The 22416-nt window shown below is 39.9% G+C and overlaps 1 protein-coding gene across 1 annotated transcript; it reads right to left on the reverse strand.

Moving 5' to 3' along the window:
- Positions 1 to 5621: 5621 nt before the first annotated feature.
- Positions 5622 to 18089, reverse strand: DYNLT5 (dynein light chain Tctex-type family member 5). The gene is made up of 4 exons (XM_051995190.1): positions 17970 to 18089; positions 10235 to 10326; positions 7517 to 7641; positions 5622 to 6651 (listed from the first exon to the last, which is right to left on the reverse strand). The coding sequence occupies exons 1-4, from the start codon at positions 18080 to 18082 to the stop codon at positions 6448 to 6450; spliced, it is 534 nt and encodes a 177-aa protein (XP_051851150.1). The 5' UTR covers positions 18083 to 18089; the 3' UTR covers positions 5622 to 6447.
- Between the last annotated feature and the right edge of the window lie 4327 nt (positions 18090 to 22416).

Consider the following 22416-nt stretch of genomic DNA (forward strand, 5'->3'; position numbering starts at 1 on the left):
ATGGGTGAGATGGTGCTGATGCAGTCAATCAATAAGTACTTATTAAACACTTATTACATTTCAGATGCTATGCAAGGAATTGTGGATTCAAAGACAAAAATGAAAAAAATCTCTGGATTCCAGGAAACTATAAATTCTATCAAGAGGAAACAATATGTACAAGTGAAAGGATAATTTGGGAGAGCTGAAGGGACTAGGAAGAGTTTCATGTGGGATGTGGCAGTTTAAAATTTTTATGCTAACAAAGAGTCTCATTAAATGTTTATTTCAACTTCAAGAGTATAGACCATCCACTCGGTGAAGATTTAAGAGAAACTCCAATTTCAATCTCATGGAACCATCACCATACGATATGTAACTCACATGGATTTCATAAATGTGGGATTCAAAAAAAGTTTATTTTCAATTTCTCTAATGAGGCGAAACTTTGTGGGTGGGGATACTATCTTCATTGGCACAGATTAAAGTCCCCACCCTCCCCTCACCATAACTGAATAGTCCTTGTCATCAAGAACCACAAAATAATAATAATAATAAAGAACAAGGACAGTGTGGAATAGTGAATACAGTTCTGACCTTGGAGCCAAGAAATTCTGGGTTCAGATCTTGTCATTGACACATATTGGTTATGTAATGACAATGATGATAGTGGATACGAATGGGTAATTTTTCAACACTGACCCTTGCAAAACCTCCAAATTTTTCCCTCTTTCCCCTCACCTCCTCTCCTAAAGGGTGAAGCATGCTTTTTTAAAACTTTTTTTTCTTGAGGTTTTTTTTTTTTTTTTTGGGGGGGGTGGCGAAACCCATCTTTTCTTTTGCAACATCTAGGAGGAAGGGAGAGGATCTGGAACTCAAAGTTTTAAAAACAAATGTAAAAAAAAGTTTTATATGTAACTAGGGAAATATTAAAACGAGAAAAAATTTTGAAAATTTGTCAGAGAAGAGTAATACTTGGTGATGCTAATTACCTGGATTTTTTTTTAATTAAAGACTCTCCTAATGTTCTTGTGGAAAATATAGGAGTGGCTCAAATGGAAAAGGAGGGACAAAAATTCATTGAAGAAAAGAACTCCTTAAAAAGTAGAATTGGCTAAATGGAAAAAGAAGCACAGAATCTCACTGAAGAAAATAATTCCTTAAAAATTATAATTGAGCAAGTAGAAACTAAGTGGTTCCATGAAACATCAGGAAACAATAAAGTCTAAAGAATGAAAAAGAGATACAGAATCTCACTGAAGAAAATAATTCCTTAAAAATTAGAATTGAGCAAGTAGAAACCAATTGACTCCCAGAAACATCAGGAAACAATAAAGTCTAAAGAATGAAAAAAATAGGAGAAAATGTAAAATATCTCATCAGAAAAACATCTGACCTAGAAAATAGATTGAGGAAAGATAATTTAAGAATTATTGGAGCCTGAAAGTCATGGTCAGAAAAAGAGCGTAGACATCAGATTTCAACATATTATCAAGAAAACTGCCCTGATATCTTAGATTTAGAGGGTAAGATAGAAGTTTAAAGAAGTCATCAACCACTTTCAGAAAAAGATCCCAAAATTAGAATTCCCAGAAATATTATAGCTAAATTTCAGTGTTCTCAGATTAAAAAGAAAAAAAAACTTCAAGTGACCAGAAACAATTAGAATACTGTGGAGCTACAATCAGGATCACAGATTTAACAGCTTCTAAGTTAAAGGGGTAGAGAATCTGGACTATAATATACTGGAAGACAAAGGAGCTAGGATTATGACCAAGAATTATCTACCTAGCAAACTTGAGTGTAATCTTTCCAGGGGAAGGCTGGTATTTAATTAAATAGAAGACTTTCAGGGAAAAAACCCTGAGCTGAATAGAAAATTTGACAGGCAAACACAATACCCAAGAAAAGTATAAAAAGATAAATATGAAAGAGTAATCATGAGGGACTCAATAAAGTCAAACTGCTTACATTCCTATATAGAAAGATAATGCATGTAACTGAAAAGACTTTATCATTATTAGGGCAGTTTAAAAGAGTCTACATAGATAGAGGACATGGGTGTGTATAAATTATGTTGGAATGATCTCAAAAATACGAAGACATAAGAAAAAGGGATGCACTGGAAGAAGTGGGAAGGAAAAGGTATAATGGAGAAATTGTTCTCATATTAAAAAAGGAATTCAAGGAGGAGTTTTTACAATAGAGAGGAAAATTTTTACAAATAGAGAGGGGATAATGGGAAATATTTGAACTTTATTCTCATTGGAAAAGGTTAAAAGAGGGAAGAATATATCCAGTTGTTTATAGAACTGTAACTTAACTCAATATGGGCACTAGGAGAAGGGGATAAGAGGAAGGAGAAATAATAAAAGAGAGGGTGGATTAAAGGAGTCAGTGGTTAGAAGCAAAATATCCTTTTGAAGAGGGGACAGGAAAAAAAAGAGAGGAAGAGAGAGGAAAATGGGATGGAAAGAAATACACAATAATTATAACTGAATGTGAATGGGATGAACTCACTCTTAAAATGAAAGTGGATAGCAGAATGGATTAGAAGCCAGAATCCAACAATAAGTTATTTATAAGAGACACATTTGAAACAGAAAGACACAGAATTAAAATACAAGGCTGGAAGAGAAGCTAATATGTTTTAGCTGAAGTAACATGGGCAGAGGTAAAGGTATCATGATTTTAGAGAAAGCAAAACCAGACCTAATTAAAAGAGATTATCAGGGAAGCTAAATTTTACTAAAATGTTCCTATAAGGCACTCCCAGTAAGGAAATGATGTCTATCAACGGAGATCACTTCCTGCCCAACACTTATAAAATATGAATAACTTAGGCCAAAAATAATCATGCTCTCATTCAAATGAAGTTAATTCAACAAGCATTTATTAAATGCTTTGGGGGTCACTTTGGGGTATAGGAAAGTTGAACAACTTGCCTAGATTCACACAGTCAGAGATGGAACTTGGACCCAAGTATTCCTTCCTTCCAGGCAGGCTTTCTAGCCAACATACTCTACAACTATGCATACAGAACTTAGCATGCTGGTCTTGAGTTGTAATTCTGCCTCAGACATTTCTAACCTATGACCCTGGACAAGTTAACTTCTTCTTGCCTCAGTGTCTTCATCTGTCAGATGGAGATAATATTAACTATCTTATAGGATTTTTGTGAAGATCAGATAAACTATGATTTGTATAGGGCTTCATAAATGAGAACTATTTTCCTTATCATCAGTGTATGATGTGAAACAATAACCTTTAGCACAGTGGTTAGTATATAGCAGGTGTTTAATAAATGCTTGGTGGCTGGCAAACATTTTTCTCCTAGCACATAGTAGACATCTAAAAATGCATATTTCATTGAATTAAATTAAATCAGATTATGAATGATTGATTAAGGGGGGGAGGAGGGAATCCCTGTCCTTTGTAAAACTGTCTAATAAGGAATGAAATGGAGAGTATTATGGTTCTATATTCCAAGAGAAAAAGCTATCCTGATCAATGACAGATCCTTAAGCAATATTAAGATTAGTAGCCTTTTCGCAATAGGTGAGAACAGTGTTTGTTAAAAGCTCCATAAAAGAAAAAAAAAACCTTGCCAATTTTTTAGATAGTACCCAGATTAGGAATTTTGTTTGCTGACACTTCCAAAAGTGTCACAAGTGTGACTTGTGGGTAACAAGTTCCCTAATATGTATTAAAATGCACAGAAACCCAGAAAGATGGCAGTTAGTATTGGGGGAAAATTCTAAGCTCATACTCTGAGGATCTGAGTTTCGAATCTTGATCATGTTCTTCCTGCATTCTATGATCTTAGTCTCTATTTCTTCATTTGTAAAATTAGAGCATTGGATTTAATGACCCTTAAAGCCCCTTATAGCTCAATAGTTAGGATTCCAGTTGTGGGAACCTCACTTTATTGGTGAATGTCTCAGGCACGAGGGTCAGTGGCACTCTTCCATGGTTCTAAGAAGAGCGATGGTCGCCAGCAAAGTGTTGAAAGTACCCGGCTCCTTGTCCTTTCCTTCTTTTACTTGGGACCACAAGTAGAATGGCTGAGTGAATAGAGATCTGAGGACAAAGTAAACCACTGGGTTTATGTGCTGCCTTTGATACTGGCTAGATGTGTGACTACGAGTGGTATAAGCTTTCAGTGCCCGTGGGCAGCTCTTGGAGACTATAAACCACACAGAGGGGCCTATTTGATATTTATTTGCAGAGGGAATTTCTCAGAGATGAAATCAAAGGTTTGGTTTAACACACACACACACACACACACACACACACACACACACACACAACCCTTGAGATCTAATCCAGATGTCAAATTGTCCTTTCAAAATTAACTAAAATTTGTAGAGCTAAATTACGACTCAGATACTTTCCTATTTAATAAAGAAATGAAAATTGGACTTTGCCCATTTGGAAAAATAAAAATGATGTTAAAAGTCATAGCAGGCAGCAAGGACGGAATTAGAATCCATAAATTTCTGATTGTATATTTCACTGGAGAGCCCAGGCCATGCATAAATCCTCAGCTATAAATGCAGCTTTCCATTTGTGGAGTTCTTTGTGCTTAGAGCCTATTTTCCTAATACCAACACTTGGCTGCTTTTCTTAGTCTTGCATGCACAATGTGCCTTTGACCTTCAACGAATGTCCTCTGGCCTGTCTACCCCTCAGCGGAGAGCAACGCCAGAGCATCACTGGGCATAAACAGGGAGCTGAGAGCTCCATAAAACAGATGATCCATATCCTAAGCTACATTAGCCCACAGAATAACAAGCCACTTCAGCGCTGTAAATGTTCAGGCTCAGACATTCAAAACCACACTGGGTCACTTGGGGTTTTGCGTCATAGGAAGAAAACAGTCTCAGTAAATAAACTCTATTTGTTAAAGTGCCAACGATATGTTTGTTTTAAGTCATTTGGCCCGGAGAAAGCAATTTGAGAGCGCATCTGAGTGTGGCTTTTTAAGAGTCCCATCCATGCCCAGATAGGTGGTTTTATATGCTGGAAATGTATTTACTACTTAGAGCCATGTATATTTAATGCCGCAGGGCTCACTTTGGTGCCTTACAAAGCCACTTACGGATTCCATTATTGGAGAGCTGCTACCCAACATTTGGAATATTTTGTAAAATGCCCGCAGTCCCCGAGAGTTTCCAGTTGCAGCTCGGTGACCACGGGACTCAGAGACGGGCTGACGGTCATGGATCTTGCCTCAGCAGTTTCTCCTGTCAGGTGCATAAGACCACGGTTAGTAAAAGTTGCCGGATTCATTCAGCGGGCAACTTGGAGGCCAGGACCATCACCAACCAGCACAGCCCGGAGTCACGGTGACATGTGTCTCCAAAGCTAATGGTTTCAGCAGCCCCACGCTGGTTGTTTGTTGGTGTACGAGTAGTACACACTATGGTGTACTTCCCCACAACGAAAAAGTGGGGGGATGGTTCTTGGAGTCTGGTCAAGAATTAAAGTCAACTGGTTTAAAGAGCCCTTTTCAGTAGGAGCTCCTGTCTGTGAAACGAACAAAAATATCAATCTCATCAAAGGAAGAATTTTAGAAACCTGAGTCAAGCCCCTCCTTCCCACTCTGCACAAGCATCCTCTCAAGACATTACAAAAAAAGAGAGCTTTAATGTGGTTTATTCATTCATTGTCTTCTGATACATTACAAAAAAAGTTTTAACATGATTTATTCATGTATTATGTTCTGATATATTATAAAAAAGAGAGCGTTAACATGATTTATTATTCTCTGATACATTACAAAAAAGAGAGCTTTAATGTGTTTTATTCATTCATTATTTTCTGGAGGCAGTATGGTGGAGTGGAAAGAACTGGGATTTGATCACAATAATAATAGCATCTACATACTGGGATTTTCAAGAGGAGCAGACTAGATATATTTGTAAAGCACTATAGAATGTTAGTTATTACTGTTACTATTATTTCTCAGTATTCCTCCTCGTAGAATATAAACTCTTTGAAGAAAGACACTTAAATTTTTTTTGGTCTCTATATCAATGGAAAGCACAGAGTTCAATCCTCCAACTGGATCTGTGATCTCATCAATTTGTCTATTCTCTCTAATAATGCAGATTGCGACTCTCATCCACATCCTCCCAAAAGTTTGCCCCAGTAAGAGTCCTGGTGCTCCTTTTCCTTTTTTTCTGGCATCACAAGGGCCATCGCCATGTGAGTCCTCCATCTTCTGGTTGATGAGGTCTTAACTTTGGAGTTCACTGTTAGTTACATGAACTTGCCTCCACCCCATTGCTCAGGGTGTGACCGTTCGATTTTTTGGAGACTTACATCCAAGAATCTTGATCCAGGATCCAGGAATTACACAGCAGTGTATAGTCCCAAACTGCACATCGATGTCTTCACTGAAACATGTCTTCACTGAAACATGTCACTCAAAGCCTATTTTTTAATCCACGTGGAGGCTCTTTGTCATTCAAGGTAAACAGCGTAGACAGTCGCTAGAGCAAACAGGGATGTGTTTCTGAAGACGAAGGATGAGAAGGTGTCACTGGCTTCATCCCAGAGACATCGGCTCCCGATGTGCAGGCTCTGATTTTCAAGTGGTCCAATGTAGATGATCACAACGAGTTTGTATCTTGGGATCATAAGGTCTTTCACCCGGGCCTTCACAACCTACCAAAAAAATCACAACACAGACGATCACTGAGGCACCAGCAAGCCCGTCAGCTTGGGCTCTTCCTGACATCGGGGGCCAAAGTCACTTCAGCCCTGTTGCTATAGGCAAGATGACAAATTGGAGAGGTTATCAATATTCACACTAATACCTGACTTTGATACAGGACTCTCTCTCTCTGTCCCTGTTTCTCTCTGTCTCTCTCTCTCTGTCTCTGTTTCTCTCTGTATCTCTCTTTTTCTGTCTCTGTCTCTTTGTCTCTCTGTCTTGCTCTGTCTCTGTCTTTCTCTTTCTGTCTCTGGCACTCTCTCTCTCTCTCTCTCTCTATATATATATATATGTATATATGTGTATATATACACACACCACTTTAATGTAATAATTGGTTTTGGTTTTGAGAACTGGATCTGAAAAATCCATCACACACAAGTGCTATGCAAAATGAATATAAAAGATAGTTTTGTAGAGAAGCACTAGAAGTGGGGTGGGCGGGAAAGGCGTCAAGGAAGGCTTCATGGAGGAGGCAACATTTTTTTCCTGAGCTTTGTGGGAAACTGAACCATAGGCAATCTTAACAAAACCGATGCTCTTCCCCCCACTTGTGAAATTTTTGCCACATAAATATCATTAAATTTTAGAATGAATTCAATACTATCTGGGACATTGTTTCTTGAGAAACATTGGTGTAAGTTAGCTTCTTGAGGGAAGGTAGGGCTTCTTGTATCTCCACATCCCAGAGCCTAACCCATGATACTGGCCCACTTAATAATTCCCGTTGATTGATGATTGATGAATAGCTGTTAATTTCCTAAATACCAAAATTGCCTCCTTTGGAAAGCCGTCCTAAGTCCTGTGAGCACCTACCTCAGCTATGGTTTTAGTCACCTGTCTACACAATTCAGGCTCATATTTTTCTTCTTGCAGATAATTTGTCAGTACATCCTTCAAAATGCGATTGACAACATTCACAGGAAAACATTTGCTAGGGCCTGGAAGGAGAGAGGCCATATTAATATGTGAAGCACATCATTTTCCATCATCATTTAAAGGACATTTTGAACATTTTCTTCCCTCCCATAGAGTAATCAAAGGATTAATAAAGTATGACCAGCAGTGAGGGATCTGGAGCCCCAAAGGGCAGACTTCCACGAGGACAAGTTTGCTTCCCAAATCCCAAGCTTTGGATCAGGCGATGTGGGATTTGGATGGGAGCAGGGCAGAGGAAGATAGTGTGCGCACATGTTTAAGCATCCCAGATGCCAGAATCCATGTGGGCGATACAGACACAAATGGAAAAATGAAGTCTGTTTGGTGTCTTAGTGGTGGAGTCCAGGTATGGGAGTCGGGAAGCCTTACCTTTGGAATCCCTTCATTTCTCTGGGCCTCAGATCCTTGAGCAGTGAAGCAAACTCTCTTAAACCACAAAAACAGCCAAAATCTGAACTTGAGTTGGTTAACTTCAAATCCAGTCCTATTTTCTACTATACCAAGATCTCTGTGTTCAGAAATCTAGGGGGATCTGGACTCTGTCACTTGCTTAAGAAAGGTTGGTCCTTAAAGGCATATGAAATGCCTGTTTGGCCCATAAATGGTCTTTACCCTCCTGGAGAAGGGACCATAATGAATACAATGTTCTTGAGAGTTTTGTATTTCCTGGGTTTGCCCATGGGTGCTTTTGGGTCTTATGCAAGTCCCATAGCGGGGGAACTAAGTAACTGTTCTATCCGGCATATTGACATTATACAATGAGTACCTTTTTTTGTGAGGGGGAGAATCTTATAACCCACATTTGGAGGAGAACTTAGACATGAGATATATCTAAACTTAGTTTTAGAGATTCCCATGAAGTTTTATTCTAGATAAAAGACATTGTTGGAGACCTTCTATGGGATCAACCCCAACCCCCCAAAATGGTTCTAAGTCTGTGAGTCCAGAGGTTCTTGCTGAGGTTCCCAGGGCCTCGAGGTATATTTAGATAAAGAGGACTGGACAAAATAACTGAAGGAGGTTTCAATCTCTGGCCTGGGAATCTTTAAGCAAATTTGTAACCGCATATAAAAATAAAATTGTATTGTATTGTAATCCTATATATTTTTATATGTAGTACATGTAATCCTATCTATTTTATATGTATTTAATTTTATATATTTATTTTGTACATCTAAATGTTCATATTTTATTTAATATATTCTTAAAGTGTTAAATTTATGTAAAATGTAAAATACATTTTAAATGTATACAATAAAATATATTTAAACATTTATATTTTTATGTCACTACTGACATATTTTTGAGGTTCTTGGATATTCAACAAAAATGAGTATCCAATAAAAGATTTAAGAGAAAAATGTATTTCACAATATACTCACATACATATATGTATTTTATTTCATATGTTTAAAAACATTATTCTGAGAAGGCATCTTTAGATTTCACCAGACTGCCAAGGGTCCATGACACACAAAAAGATGAACTTTCCCTCTAATGTTCCATCCAGTTCTGAGTCAATGCTCCTGGCACTTATTAAATGCCAGAAATTTAATAAATTTCATGAAGGCTCATTGACTGATCAGTTTTCAACTATGTGGCCAAAAGTGTTCCTTCCTTTTCCATGTAGAATGAATATAACCAAAATTCTTTAAATAGAAAACTTAGGTTTATGTGATACCAACACAAATCAGTGGAAAACAATTTTCTAGTAATTGGTCTCAGTTTTCCCTTATACAAATACCTAATCAAATCAGTTTTCTTTCCATCAAATGGGACAGTGGAGTCCATACCATGTAGATGGAGTCCCATACTCCTTAAGAACCTTTTTGACAGGCACAGCATGCTCCTCTTGTTAGCAGAAGCAAAGGAGCATGTGTAAAATGAAAATAGAAATGTGTCTTTAAGTGAAAATATAAGATTTGGTTTGGCAACAAAAAGACAGTTGAACAAACACTTTAAAAAAAAGTCCACTCAGCAGAACTCAGCTCCCATAAAAGGATTAATTCAAGAGAGATTTCTTGTGAGATGCTATGGTATAATTTAACTCCACAGATAGATTTCTCAAATGAATAAGAGATCTCTTTAACTTATCTTCAATTTTTTTTTCAGAGAATGAACTAACACAGACATACATTCTGAAAGAGAAATTTGAGTTTCCTTCTGCTTTTTGTAACTTATTAAATGATTGATATCAAACCTCAATATGATCAATTTAATTTTGTTAGTCGCTAGTTTACACTTGAATTAATTCCTAAATCCAAAGTTTTGAGTTCTCCCTCTGTGTTCTTGGCAGGATTCATTCTCTTTTTCTGGATGTTCTTTTCCCTGGGGAAGATTCCCACATTTCTGAGGTTGACGCCAAAAAATGGGCATATTCTAGGCTCATAGATTTAGAGGGAAAAGGTGGTCATCTGTGATCAGTTTGCCATGCATTGGGATCTGGGACTGTTTTTGGTGGGAAAGCCATTTTGAGGTTCTCACAGACCCACTCAGGATTATTTTACATCCTTGTCAGGGGCAGTTAGCCGGAGGTAACACTGATGGTGCAAAATAAAAACCCAAGTTAGGGAGAGAGAGAAGGATGATGCATACCCAGCTGGTAGGTATTTTCCATCTGAACCGCAGGGCGGGGAGCATCGTCCCGGTGGCTGGGCTCATCCGCATAAGACACTGTACTCACTGAGCTAAAAACAACAATACAAGAGTTTCTCTCATTAGCTTGACCGAAGAAAGCATCTCCAAATGTGCCAAAGCTCCCATTTTAGCTAAGAAAGTTCTAGGCAAGGTGGGCTCACATTTCTATCTGCCCTGGGACCTTCCCCACCAAAAGTATGACCTGCAACGATTCATTCCATCTGCCATGAAGCGAACAGGACCACAATCCCTTCTTCAGGCATCATTTCTCCCTGCTAGAATATGAGCTTCCTGAGAACAGGAACAATCTCATTGTCTATTTATGAGTCTCCTGCTCAGCTCAGTGCCCTGCCCACAGGAAGCACTTAAATCCTTTTCTGTTCCATCTGTATAACGCTCCATCGTATATTGCAAAAAAGATGGCAGGAAAGGATGTCACCAGAGAAATGTCTGATGCAAAAAGCAGATGGGTTGTCATGTGGTGAGAGCAAGAGATAACTGGTGGATGGTCTGTGTGTGTCATCGATGTAATTAAATGTCAGGAGAGATTCAGGAAGATATCTTGCCTGTCGGATGGATTCTCTGTGTTGAATACATGGGAAAGCCCAAGGAAGAGTCTGCCCAGAGTGGGCCCAGAATAGCTTGTGATTCACATCACTGGAAGGCACATCCTCTCTGATAAAGAACCAATTCATTGTATTATTTGAATATTTTTGTCATTTACAAAGAAAATAAGTTCATAGATATAGAAGGTGCTTAGGGTAGAGATCATTATTAGCATCAGGACATATAATGGAAGGCACAAAATAACTCCAAATCAACACCTGGGAACAGGGTAGAAATTAAAGAAATGAAACCTTTGCAAAGACTCTTTGGTGTTGAAAGAGCCGGAAATACCTCCAATGAGAAGCTGCAATTAAACTTAAATCAATAAACACCCAAGACCCTTTTCATCGCTGAGAAAGGCCATTTGGTTGGGCAAGTGAGGCAATATGAGCAAACCCAGGTGGGGATCTGGAGGGCAGATCTGAGGATGGAGGCACTGAATGGGTTTCCCAACTCCGCCCAGTTCAGGTGAGCCTCAACGGACACAGCTTCCCGGGAGCCTCTGAATGGGCCTTATTGACCTTGCTCCACCTGTGAGGCAAGCTAGGGTGTCACTTCAAAAGGGGCTGAGATAATAGAGAGGGCATGGGGGGAAAAGGCTCTTTGACATCGGTAAAATCTTGTGTTTTCATTAAATAGGAAGCAGGGGTGATTATTCTGTTATGCTCATGCACACTCGGCCTTTGAGAACGCAAAGGACTCGTTTGCTCTTTATGTTTTGTATTGTATAAGATGATTTTAAATGAACTCTTAAAATTATAGGATTTTTAGTCTTTCTGTTAAACATTTCCCAATTACATTTTAATTTGGTCCTCACCACAATGAGATCTCCATACCACGCTATTAAAAAGGCCAAAGGACAAAAACAAATTAAATAGAATTGAAATCAAAGTCCCTATGATGTGTTCAGGGTAGCAATTCCTAATCCCAAATGATGCATTTGAGGTTTAGCACCAAATGTTGGGGTTTGGTTGGGGCAATGGCCATTCTCTTTGGCAAACATAGGTTTATTTAGGAGAAGAAGTTACAGGCAAAAGGAAGATATCATGCATGAGAAACATGGAATAGAACTGGGAAAGCATAGACTTAGATGCTAAAATGGTTTTAACAGTTAAAGATGGAAAATACAAGTTCTCCGATGGACGGATTTTTGGGGAAATTGAACTTTGGGGAGCTGACATAACTTGGATTTCTGACTAGACACAGCCAAGAGTGGGGCCCGACCTCCACAGAGCGTGGGACTAGAAGGTTGAACTGCTCCCCATCAGTGCCGTTCCCTGCTTGCCTTGGGGCATAATTGTATCCATACTTCAGCCTTTCTCTGCCAACCCCCCCTACTTACCCAGCCCTCATCACCTATGTGCTACATATCACTCCAAGAACAAGAATCAAGACTCTGAGGCGTGTTTGCAAAAGAACTAACATGATCATGTTTAGTAAATCACTACAACCCAGGAGTTGGTATTGACATCTGTCAGAGGAATTCTTAATTCCTTTAAAAATCTTGAGCACACGGAGCTACAAAAGTGTCAGGTCCATCTACACATCTGATTGTATCTGGCGATCTATCTGCATGCGCACAATTAATCTGCTGAGAATCAGCAAGCACATATCAAGCTCTTGCTCCACTAAAACCAGAGATACAAGGACAAAACCAAGACAACTCCTCTCCCCCCACAATCTATGTGAATGGCATATTTATGTATAACCATGTACACACATAAAATATATACATTTATATCTATACCTATCCATAAATGTTCAACCCACTGCCCGTGTGATGCACATTTGCTTGCGTATTCATATAAAACATTTATACCCACATATACATGTATATAGGGACTTTGGAACCTAAAATGCATTTCTCTACAGTACACTACAGGGGAAAGCTCACTGGATTTGGAGTGAGAGGACCTGGCTTCTAATCCCGTCTCTTTTAGTGACTACCGCTATGATTTTGAACGAGGGCTCTAATTTCTCTGGGCTTCAGTTCCTTTACCTGTAAAATAAAGGGGCAGGTACTCAGTGGCCTCTGAAGTCACTTCCAGACCATGGCTATGATCCTTTGACAAACATTGATAGAACTGAGGGTGTTTTAAGTACCTAAAGGTTTTCTTTCTACTTGTGATGGTATGGAGTTTGGACTCAAGGCGGATGTGTGTGTATTTACTAAACATTTATTTCTCAGTGTACAAGTACTCAAAATAACACATTGAACATGGCTTCTTCAGGACAATGAGGGCGGCAGTGAGGAATAGTGGGGTTGGAGGGCGGTATGGGACTTGAGGTTCAAACCCTAACCCCACCACTTAGTACTTGTGTGATTTTGGACCTCAGTTTCCTCAACTGTGAAAAGAAGGGATTGGCCTTGGTGACCTCCAAGATATCTTTCAGCTCCCAAGTCATCACCTATGGATTCACCTCCTGTCTCCGCCAACTTTGAATGGGGGAATGTGGACAAGGCTTGATATTCTATCTGGGCCCTAGTTTCTTCATTTTTAACTAAAGAGGGGAGACTTGGTGATGTCAAAGTTCCTTCTGGCTCGACACCTTGACCCCCAACTCCTGCGGCAGCCCCTTCTGCTTGGGAACAGCTCTGCTCTTAGAAAGCCTTGCCGGGTCCCCAGCTCTTGTTGCCATAACCTCCAAGGCTTCCACCTGTTCTGTATGGATCTTGTATACACTGATTTCTCTGCATTTCTCTGGACTTCTTGACGGAATGGACTGTTTTGGCTTTCTCTTTATATCACCAGATCCAGATCTGTTATTAATAGATGCAGTTAATTAGGAAGACCTGTGTTCTTAATCCTGCCTTATTAGGTATCTCCTTGTTCTCCTTGATCTTCACTTTCCTCATATTTATTTTATTTTATTTTTTTTGCTGAGGCAATTGGGGTTAAGTGACTTGCCCAGGGTCACACAGCTAGAAAGTATTACGTGTCTGAGACCAGATTTGAACTCAGGTCCTCCTGATTTCAGGGCTGGTGCTCTATCCACTGCCATCTAGCTGCCCCAGTTTCCTTGTATTTAAAATGGGAATAATTAATATCTTGCCTTCCACTCAGAGCTGTTGTGGAGATCAAGGAAGGTAATATGTACCAAATGCTTTGCCAAACTTAAGACAAAGATATAGAAATATTGGCTATTATTATAACAGCTGAAATGCTGGGTAAAACAGGCAGGGTGCCTTCCTGGGAACCTTCTCCACAAAATGCCATTGACTGTCTTTTCCCGAATGGCAGCCTTGCAGACTTTGGGCAGGGCTTAACAGCTTCCAGAGAGATGCTGCCACCCAGTGGACTCACTTCCTAAAACCATCCAGACTCCTCAGGGAAAATGAGACTTGTCCACGCGAGGGGAATGACCAGCCAGGCTCTCTGAGGACTTTGTTCCGGGGAAGGGTAAGAAAAATTTGGATCTTTTTTTTTTTTAAACCTGGACAACAAAGAACTTTCCAGTCTATTATTTACAATTCTGTTAAAGAACAAATCCATTTCTTCTTTAAATTCAGGGATTTGTTCAAATATTCCTTCCTGATTTCATCCCAACTACTAATGCTCCCTTCCTTAAAAGTCTTATATTAATTTCATATTTTTCTCTTTATGTTTATTTTGCACAGACTTATATTAGAATTTAGGCTCTTACTTTATATTTCTACCACCAGCACCTCGCTCAATGCCTGACATATTGTATGAAATTAACAAATGCCAATTTATTGGTTGATTGATTAATTGATTTATTTGAGTTATCCCAGAGCAATGTTAATCCAAGAAAGGCCTTTTCAGGATACTTTGTTTTGGTTTTAGTAGCCAATCTCCCATTGGGAACTGGATGAGGAAGAAGCAGGGTTCAAAGGAGACTAAAAGTCTCCTAAAAGTCTAAATGTGTGTCAAGTACTTTGAAAACTAAAGGCTTATAAAAATGTCTATTGTCCTTATGTCATTATTATGGCAACTCCCTCCACACAAAGCATTGTTAGGTCTAAGGGAGGCTTTAGAAAACTTTAAGCAATAAACTTAATAGGACCATAATAAAAGCCTGTGGAACAGCTTTTCTTACCAAATCACTCCAAAGCTTTCTTGCCCTCTTTAGCAACAAAGTAGTAAGGGGCCCTTTTTCCCTTTGGGGCCCAATTTCATCTTCTCTGAGGGATCATGGTTGACAGCTAGCATATGTTCAGAGGCAGATCACAAAACCAATCTTTTCTGAATCTAAAGGTCAGTCCTCTATTCTCCATGTTCTACACTTCTCAAGGTAAATATTGGTTAGTCCTATCTTACAGACATGAATGACTAACAGTAAAATAGGTTGGGTTCAAGCAGTAGGAAAAACAAAACAAAACCTCCCAACATGTAGTGATCTAACCCAGGTTTATGAAAGAGCCCCCGCCTAAAAGTCAAGCTACCTCAGTAAAAATCTCTGATACCTGATACTTTTGTTACTGGGGCCCAGTCCCTTGGTATCAGTAAGGTTAAAGGGCCTCTAAACTCCCTTGCAGTTCTAAGTGAGGGTATTCAAGTCAAGTTCATAAGCATTTATTTATTACCTACTTTATGGTAGGCACCATGTTAACTCCTGGGGATACAAAGAAAGACCAACCACAGTCCCTGCCTCAAGTCTCTCATTCTGATGGGGGAGGCAGCAGGCAGACAACTAAGTACAAATAAGATATGCAGGGTGTCCCAAAAGGCAGTGCAAGTTTAAAACTTTAAAGCTTCAAATTATACTGAGACTATGGGGACGGTCTTATGTTCAGAGTAAATTGGAAATCATCCCAGAGTGTAATAGTACTAGGATTCTAACTCCATGAAAACCAGTTGATTCAACCCAAGACTTGTCTGACCCTTCATCAATCTACTCTGTCTGCATTCAGCTACTGAGTGTTGGCCAGGTACAGATGGGGCCATGCTGAGGAGTCCCGCTCCTTTTTGTTAGTTATGTGATGCTCTTGGATGGCTCCTGGTCTGGGGCTAGTCTCAACTGACTGTCTGTGTTTACAATCATTCACCTTTAATCTGCCCTTGTGGTAAACTCAGACTTGGCAAAGTCAGCAGGCATTCTCTGGTCCCCTGCAATTTCATCTTGGATTACTCTAGGAAGGTAACTTAACCTCTATGTTTCCAACTCCATTCAAGACTATGACAATACCACGGACAGTTCCTGCGGTGTGGAATCTATGATCCAATGTTGGCCAGAGATTGAACTCTTATCTCCTGCTTCTTTAGAAGAGGTGGGGAATCAGATATCCTAGTCAACAACAACACTAATGATAACAATAAAATATTAATAATAACTATCACAACCAATGATAGCTAGCATTTATATAACACCTTTATATTAGCAAATTCTATATTCTAAAATATAGGAGCTCTGGGATGCAAGTGTTCATTACTTATAGATGGAGGCACAGAAAGGTTTTAATTTTCCCCATTTGTTACTAATAAGTAACAGTGCAGGCTAGCAAACCTAGGTTCTTTACTTAAATCTTTTATTCTTTTCCCCTTATGCCATGCTACCTTGCAATTTTTAAATAACCAGATTATAAAAAAATATACTTCATGCTGAAAATTTACTAAACCTAAATGAAAATTCCCTAGCACAACAATATTGCTGTGAATATCAGTTATACCAATTATACTGCTGTCAAGGACAGTAATTTGAAAATAGGACTGCTCTTGGGTTATGACAACCCTATGGGATATCCTGGAAGTACTTTCCTGGGTAATGAATTTTATCAGATCATTTGTTTGTTATTATTTTTTCTTATAAGATCATAAGGCAAATCAAATCCCATACCCCATAAGTCAATATGTGGACAGTGGGGAAGTGTCTTTCTATTTGAGTTTGCTTCCACTGATCTCTACTACATCACTGCCAATGTGATTTTCCTAAAGCTCAGTGCTAATCATGTAATTCTGCTACTTAAGAAGCTTCTGTACCTCATTTTGTGCCTTTGTAGGATAAGATTAAAAACTCCTCAATTTAGTATTTCACAATTTAACTCCCATTTTTCCCTTAAAGATTGCTTTCATATTGCTCTCAATCTTAAACCTGTTTTCCATGCTAATTTCTAATTTTCCCAACAATTTTTGTCAAATATTCCAGAAGCTCGGATCTTTGGGTTTTTCAAACACTGGATTATTATAATCATTGACTATTAAGAGTCTTGTGAACCTAATCTATTCCACTGATCAACTACTCTACTTCTTAGCCAGTATCATTTTTTTTTTTTTTGATTAGGGATGCTTTACAATATAGTTTTAGGTTTTGTATAGCTAAGCCACCTTCATTTGCATTTTTCACTAATTCCCTTGAAATTCTTGACCTTTTATTCTTCCATATGAATTGTTATTATTTTTTCTAGATTTCTAAAATACTTTCTTGACACTTTGTAGTGTCAGTATGGCACTAAATGGGTATATTAATTTAGGTAGAATTGTCATTTTCATTATTAGCTCAGCCTAACCATGAGAACTTGATATTATTCCAATTGATTAGATATGACTTTATTTGTGTGGAAAGTGTTTTGTAATTATGTTCATATGCTTCCTGTGTTGGCAGGTAGATTCCCAAATATTTTATATTATCTATAGTTATTTTAAATGGAATTTCTCTTTGTATCTCTTTCTGATGGACTTTGTTGGTAGCATAGAAATGCTGACGATTTATGTGGATTTATTTTATATCCTGCAACTTTGTTAAAGTTGTGAATTGTTTCTAGTAGTTTTTTAGTTGATTCTCTAGGGTTCTCTAAGTATATCCTCATATCATCTGCAAAGAGTGATAATTTGGCTTTCTCATTACCTATTCTAATTCCTTTAATTTTTTTCTCTTACTGCTAAAGCTAACATTTCTAATACAATATCAAACAGTTATGGTGAGTGGGCAGTTTTGTTTCACCCCTGATTTAACTGGGAATGGTTCTAATTTAGCTCCATTACATATGACGTTCATTGCCATTAGCCCCAGTTTTCAATATTAGTATGTGGTATTCCACTACCTATGGAAGGAAACACTCATATAATCAACACCCTGATCCTGTTGATTTAATACTGGAAATGGAGAAATTAGAGACTTGGCTACTTACTCTTTGGTCCGACCATAGATCTCTTTCATCTTGATATCAGGGCTGCTCACTGATGATATGCTGCCTCTTTTTTTCAGTAACTGAGAAGTTTTGTTTTTGGTGACTTCAGACATCTTGACAGAATCTAAAGAAGTATGATACTATGATAAAAATATAGAAATAGTTGAGTTTTAAACTCAGAGGTGTTGGTAGTATGGTAGTAAGGATAATCGCCATTTCTATGGTGCTTTAATAAATTATATCATTTGATTTTTGCAATAGTCCTGGAGATAGGAGAGAAGCTAATACAACTATTTATGCATATGTTTTGAAAAGAAAAAGCTTTAAAAAAACAAAAAAATACATTGTATTATTCTTGCTATATCAAATAAAAATTATTTTTAAGTTGAAAGACAAAATTGGTAAAGATGTTAAGTTTCTATGCAGTAGCTTTGTCTCTAATTATAATAGTGAACATTCATATAGTGCTAAATTTACATTCATCTTTCTGAGTCTCAGTTTCCTCATCTGTAAAATGGGGAATTTTGACTGAATGTCCCTCTAGCTTTGATCTCATGATTTTATCTGATCCTCCTAACTACTCATTGAGATAGTTATACAAATATTAACAACCTCATTTTACAGTGTCTGAACAGCTGAGACATAGAATATAATTTATTTACTCAAGAGTTAGGATGTAGCAGAGACAGAGTTTGAACTCAAGACTTCTGACTTTGGTTCTAGAATTCACTTGATTTCTGAATGAAAGTGTGAATAATCGAGTTTGTGATTTCTATCCTCTGAAATTTCCATAAACCCCAAGATGTGGCCTGGAAGAAGGAGGAGCTGGAACTTGACTGTTGTTTATTTTCCTCTTTTTGTCCTGTTTTTTCAATGATGGTGGAGGACTCTACTTGCAAAGGCAGGGGATTGTTCTACTTAATATATTACTTGAGCTTTCAGTATTCAGAACTGTAATTAAGGAAGGACTGACCATTAATTTCCTTTCTAAGAGCAGGCAGATGAAATTTAAAAAAAATGATTTTAAAAGATTATACCATTTAAAAGCTTGCTATATATCAACAACATATTTGCTTTAGCTCCTACTCAGCAAAAATAATGATCTAAAATGGGAAGGTCCCAGGTGATTTGAATTGTTAATAAAACTTCCTGTATGAGACACTCTATAGAGTTACCAATTCTGTTCCTCTCAACTAAACTTGTTTTAATTTTGACTTGTATCATTCTTACATCATCAATTTCCAAATGGATTTGAGGTGCTTAGGGGCTTCTTGCTTCGAGGAGCTAAAAGGACTAGGGAATGGCTCTTGAAAGTTCATCTAACCATGACTCCCACTTCCTGCAGTATACCTGTTGCTGGGGAATCCCAGAACACCTGGAGCACAGGTGCCCCCTACTGGGTAAAGGAGTGGCCTGCATCTCCCTTAGCTGATTACTTCCAACTTTAGTAGCCCGGCGGCATATCACATGATACATTGTACATCTCATCTCTCCATACATCACTATACATCTCATGTACAGTGCCAGATTGATTTTGAAGCATATGTTCACCGAATTTCAGAAATGGGAGGGATCTCGATAGCCGTCTAGTTTAATTTGTATGAAAATAATAATTTTCATGCATGCATTATCATCAATATCACAGCATCAATTAATTGGACACTCAAATTTCTCCCAGAAGACCTCCAGTGGGTGGGGAGGCCATGACTTACTAAGGTGACTTGGTCTTCTTTTGAAGACTTCTAATTTGGCAGGGAATCTTTTCTTGATATTAAGCTGAAATTTGTTTCTAAGGTCTTTTTGCTTTTTTCTGCCCTTTGGGGCCAACCAGAAGAAATATCCTCCCCATTCTCACATGAAATGCCTTCAGGGACTTGAAGAGGATTATTATGAGCCCTAAGTTTTCTCTTTCCCCCTCATTGCAATACCTTCAATTCCTTCAACTAATCTTTATGTGACACGATTTTGAGGTATTTCATGATCCTTGTTGCCCTTTCTTTGGACATCTTCCATTTTTATCAATGTCTCTTTCTAAAAATGGGGTGCTCAGGACCGAATAAGATCCTTATGAGTATTTAGGGAGGAAGAGGAACTTGGAGATGAAGAAATCCCACCTTGTCCTTTTCCCACCACAGCTGGTCTTAGGCAGCTGAGTGGTACAATGGATAGAGTAGAGTACTGGACCTGGAATTCAGGAGGGTCTGGCTTCAGATGCTAGTTACGTGATCCCGATCAACTCACTTTCTGTTGTTTCCTCTGCTGTAAAAGGAGAATAATGAGAGCACCTGCCTCTCAGGGTTGCTGTAAGAATCAAATTAAATATTTGCCAAGGGCTTTGTAAAATTTTAATGCCCAATATAAATATTAGCTATTATTTTTACAGATGTAAAGAGTGAGTCCCAGGGATTCTAGTGGATAGCAATCTATCCACTAGATAAGGTCCTATTAACTTCCTCATTCTATATTTGAGGTCCAGAGACATGAAATCCACTATCACCTAGGTCCTAAGTGCTTGGGATTAGGATTCCAAATACAGTTTTCTTTCTAATATACTATCTAATCTTCAGGAACAATCACATCTTTTTTTTGGGGGGGGTTGTTTCAGAGACTATGTCCATTCTGCTAATCCTATGCACCCCAGAGTTCTATGATTATATTTAAATGTAGCATTCTCCCAAACTTCCCATGCTTGGTGATACAAAGAAAAACTAATCACTCATTCATAAGCTCATGGAGTTAGAACCAGAAGGGAACTTTCAAGACTGAGAGTTCAACCCCATCGTTTCCACAGTGTTGTGAGGGAGGCAGCTGGGTGGGGAAGCTCAGCTGGAGTCAGGAAGAACTCAATTCAAATTGATCTTCAGGCACTTCCCAATTGTGTGAACTTGGGTAAGTCACCATTTGCCTCAGTATGAAGAGCTGGAGAAGGTAACTCCAAACCATTCCAAGATCTTTGCCAAGATAATCCCAAAACGGGTCACAAAGAGTTGGACATGACTGAAAAAATGACTGACCAACAACAAATGAATGCCGGCTGTTGGTGAGGGGGCTGAGTAGGGTTCTCAGCCTCCCGCCAGAAGCGGGGAGCTGCCTGCTCTGCCAGGTCAGATCCCAAGGATGCTTGGCAGGAGTTCAGTTCAGCTCATGTTCCCTGCTCCCTGCTGGGGCAGACTGCAAGTGAGAGCATCTCGGGCGACCAGTCCACCGAGGTAAGTGAGAGCAGCCGGGCTGGGGTCAGAGTTCCTCGTTTCTGAAGGTGGGTAGCGTGGGGAGGGGGGCTGAGCTGGGAAGGGGATCGATTTAAGGTTCTAAGGGCCACAGGTGCCCCTCTCTACCTCAGCCGGGTCCCCCGCCCTTTTTGCACAATTTTACTCCTTTCCTTTTTCCCACTCCTCCTGCATGAGATGGTTCTCTCCGCCTCCAGCCGATCTCTCCCCCTTTCCCCTAGTCCCCACGGCTGGCTTAGGAAACAGGCTCACTCACCTTGTGCCAGAAGTGCTGGGCGAGGCAAGGAACGCTTCCCATTCAGCACCCAGTGCTACGCCGGGGCTGCGGAGTTCTGCAGGGCAGCCCAGGGCAGCGCCCCTGTTCTGGGCATCTCCCCTATTCTGGGCACCTCCAGCGGGCCGGCTCAAGGTGGATGGGCGCTCCAGGCTCCCAGCTCCCGGGCGGGCGCAGCGAGCGCAGTGCCGAGCGCTGTCCGTCCAGCGTCTCCAAGGCTACGGGGCCAAACAAGGGGGCCGAGGCCGCCCTCGGACCCGCCCGCGGCAGTCAGGTGGTCCGCCCTGGGAGCCGCCCCCTACCCCTCTTCTCCCAATCCCACACCGCCTCTGTGTCCCGGGGGCACAGCCCAGGAGCAGCCGAGGGCGAAGCCCTCCGTCTGCGGAGTGTAGCCCAGAAAACTCCCCTAGAGCCCCCTCCCACCAAACTATGGGATATCCAGGGATAAACAGACCCCGGGGCAACGCCAGCAGCACCCAAAGATCAGGGCTTGGGAGTCAGAAGGCCCGGATTCAAGTTCCGCCCCTGCCTGCCCAGCTTCCCGGCCTCTCGGCTTTCCCTTTTCTAATCATTAACACCCTTGAGCCAATGAATCCAGCTTGTGGAGCCCTAAGTAAAGGGCAGGTTGGGCCCTACTCTCAAGAAGCTCCTAGTTTGGGGGAGGGGCAGGCAACAGCTTTGCACCTCAGGATCCAGGAAGGCTAAATGGAGGATTTTCCTAGAGAGCCCAAGATGGATTAAGGACGGCTTCTTGCAGGGGGCGGGACTCAAGAGAAACCAGGAGGGGTCATGAGGCCGGGAGAGGGTTTGAGAGGGGGGATGGCTGCAGGTGGGTGGGGGATGCTATAGTGTTGGTAGATGGAGGTGGAGTCCAAGGAACCTAGGGAAGCCAGTGTAAGGGATAAGAAGACTAACCTTGGGAAGAAACCAGCTGACAAAGGCTTTA

Source organism: Antechinus flavipes, chromosome 4 (genome assembly GCF_016432865.1).
Source record: "Antechinus flavipes isolate AdamAnt ecotype Samford, QLD, Australia chromosome 4, AdamAnt_v2, whole genome shotgun sequence".
Lineage (NCBI taxonomy): Eukaryota > Metazoa > Chordata > Mammalia > Dasyuromorphia > Dasyuridae > Antechinus > Antechinus flavipes.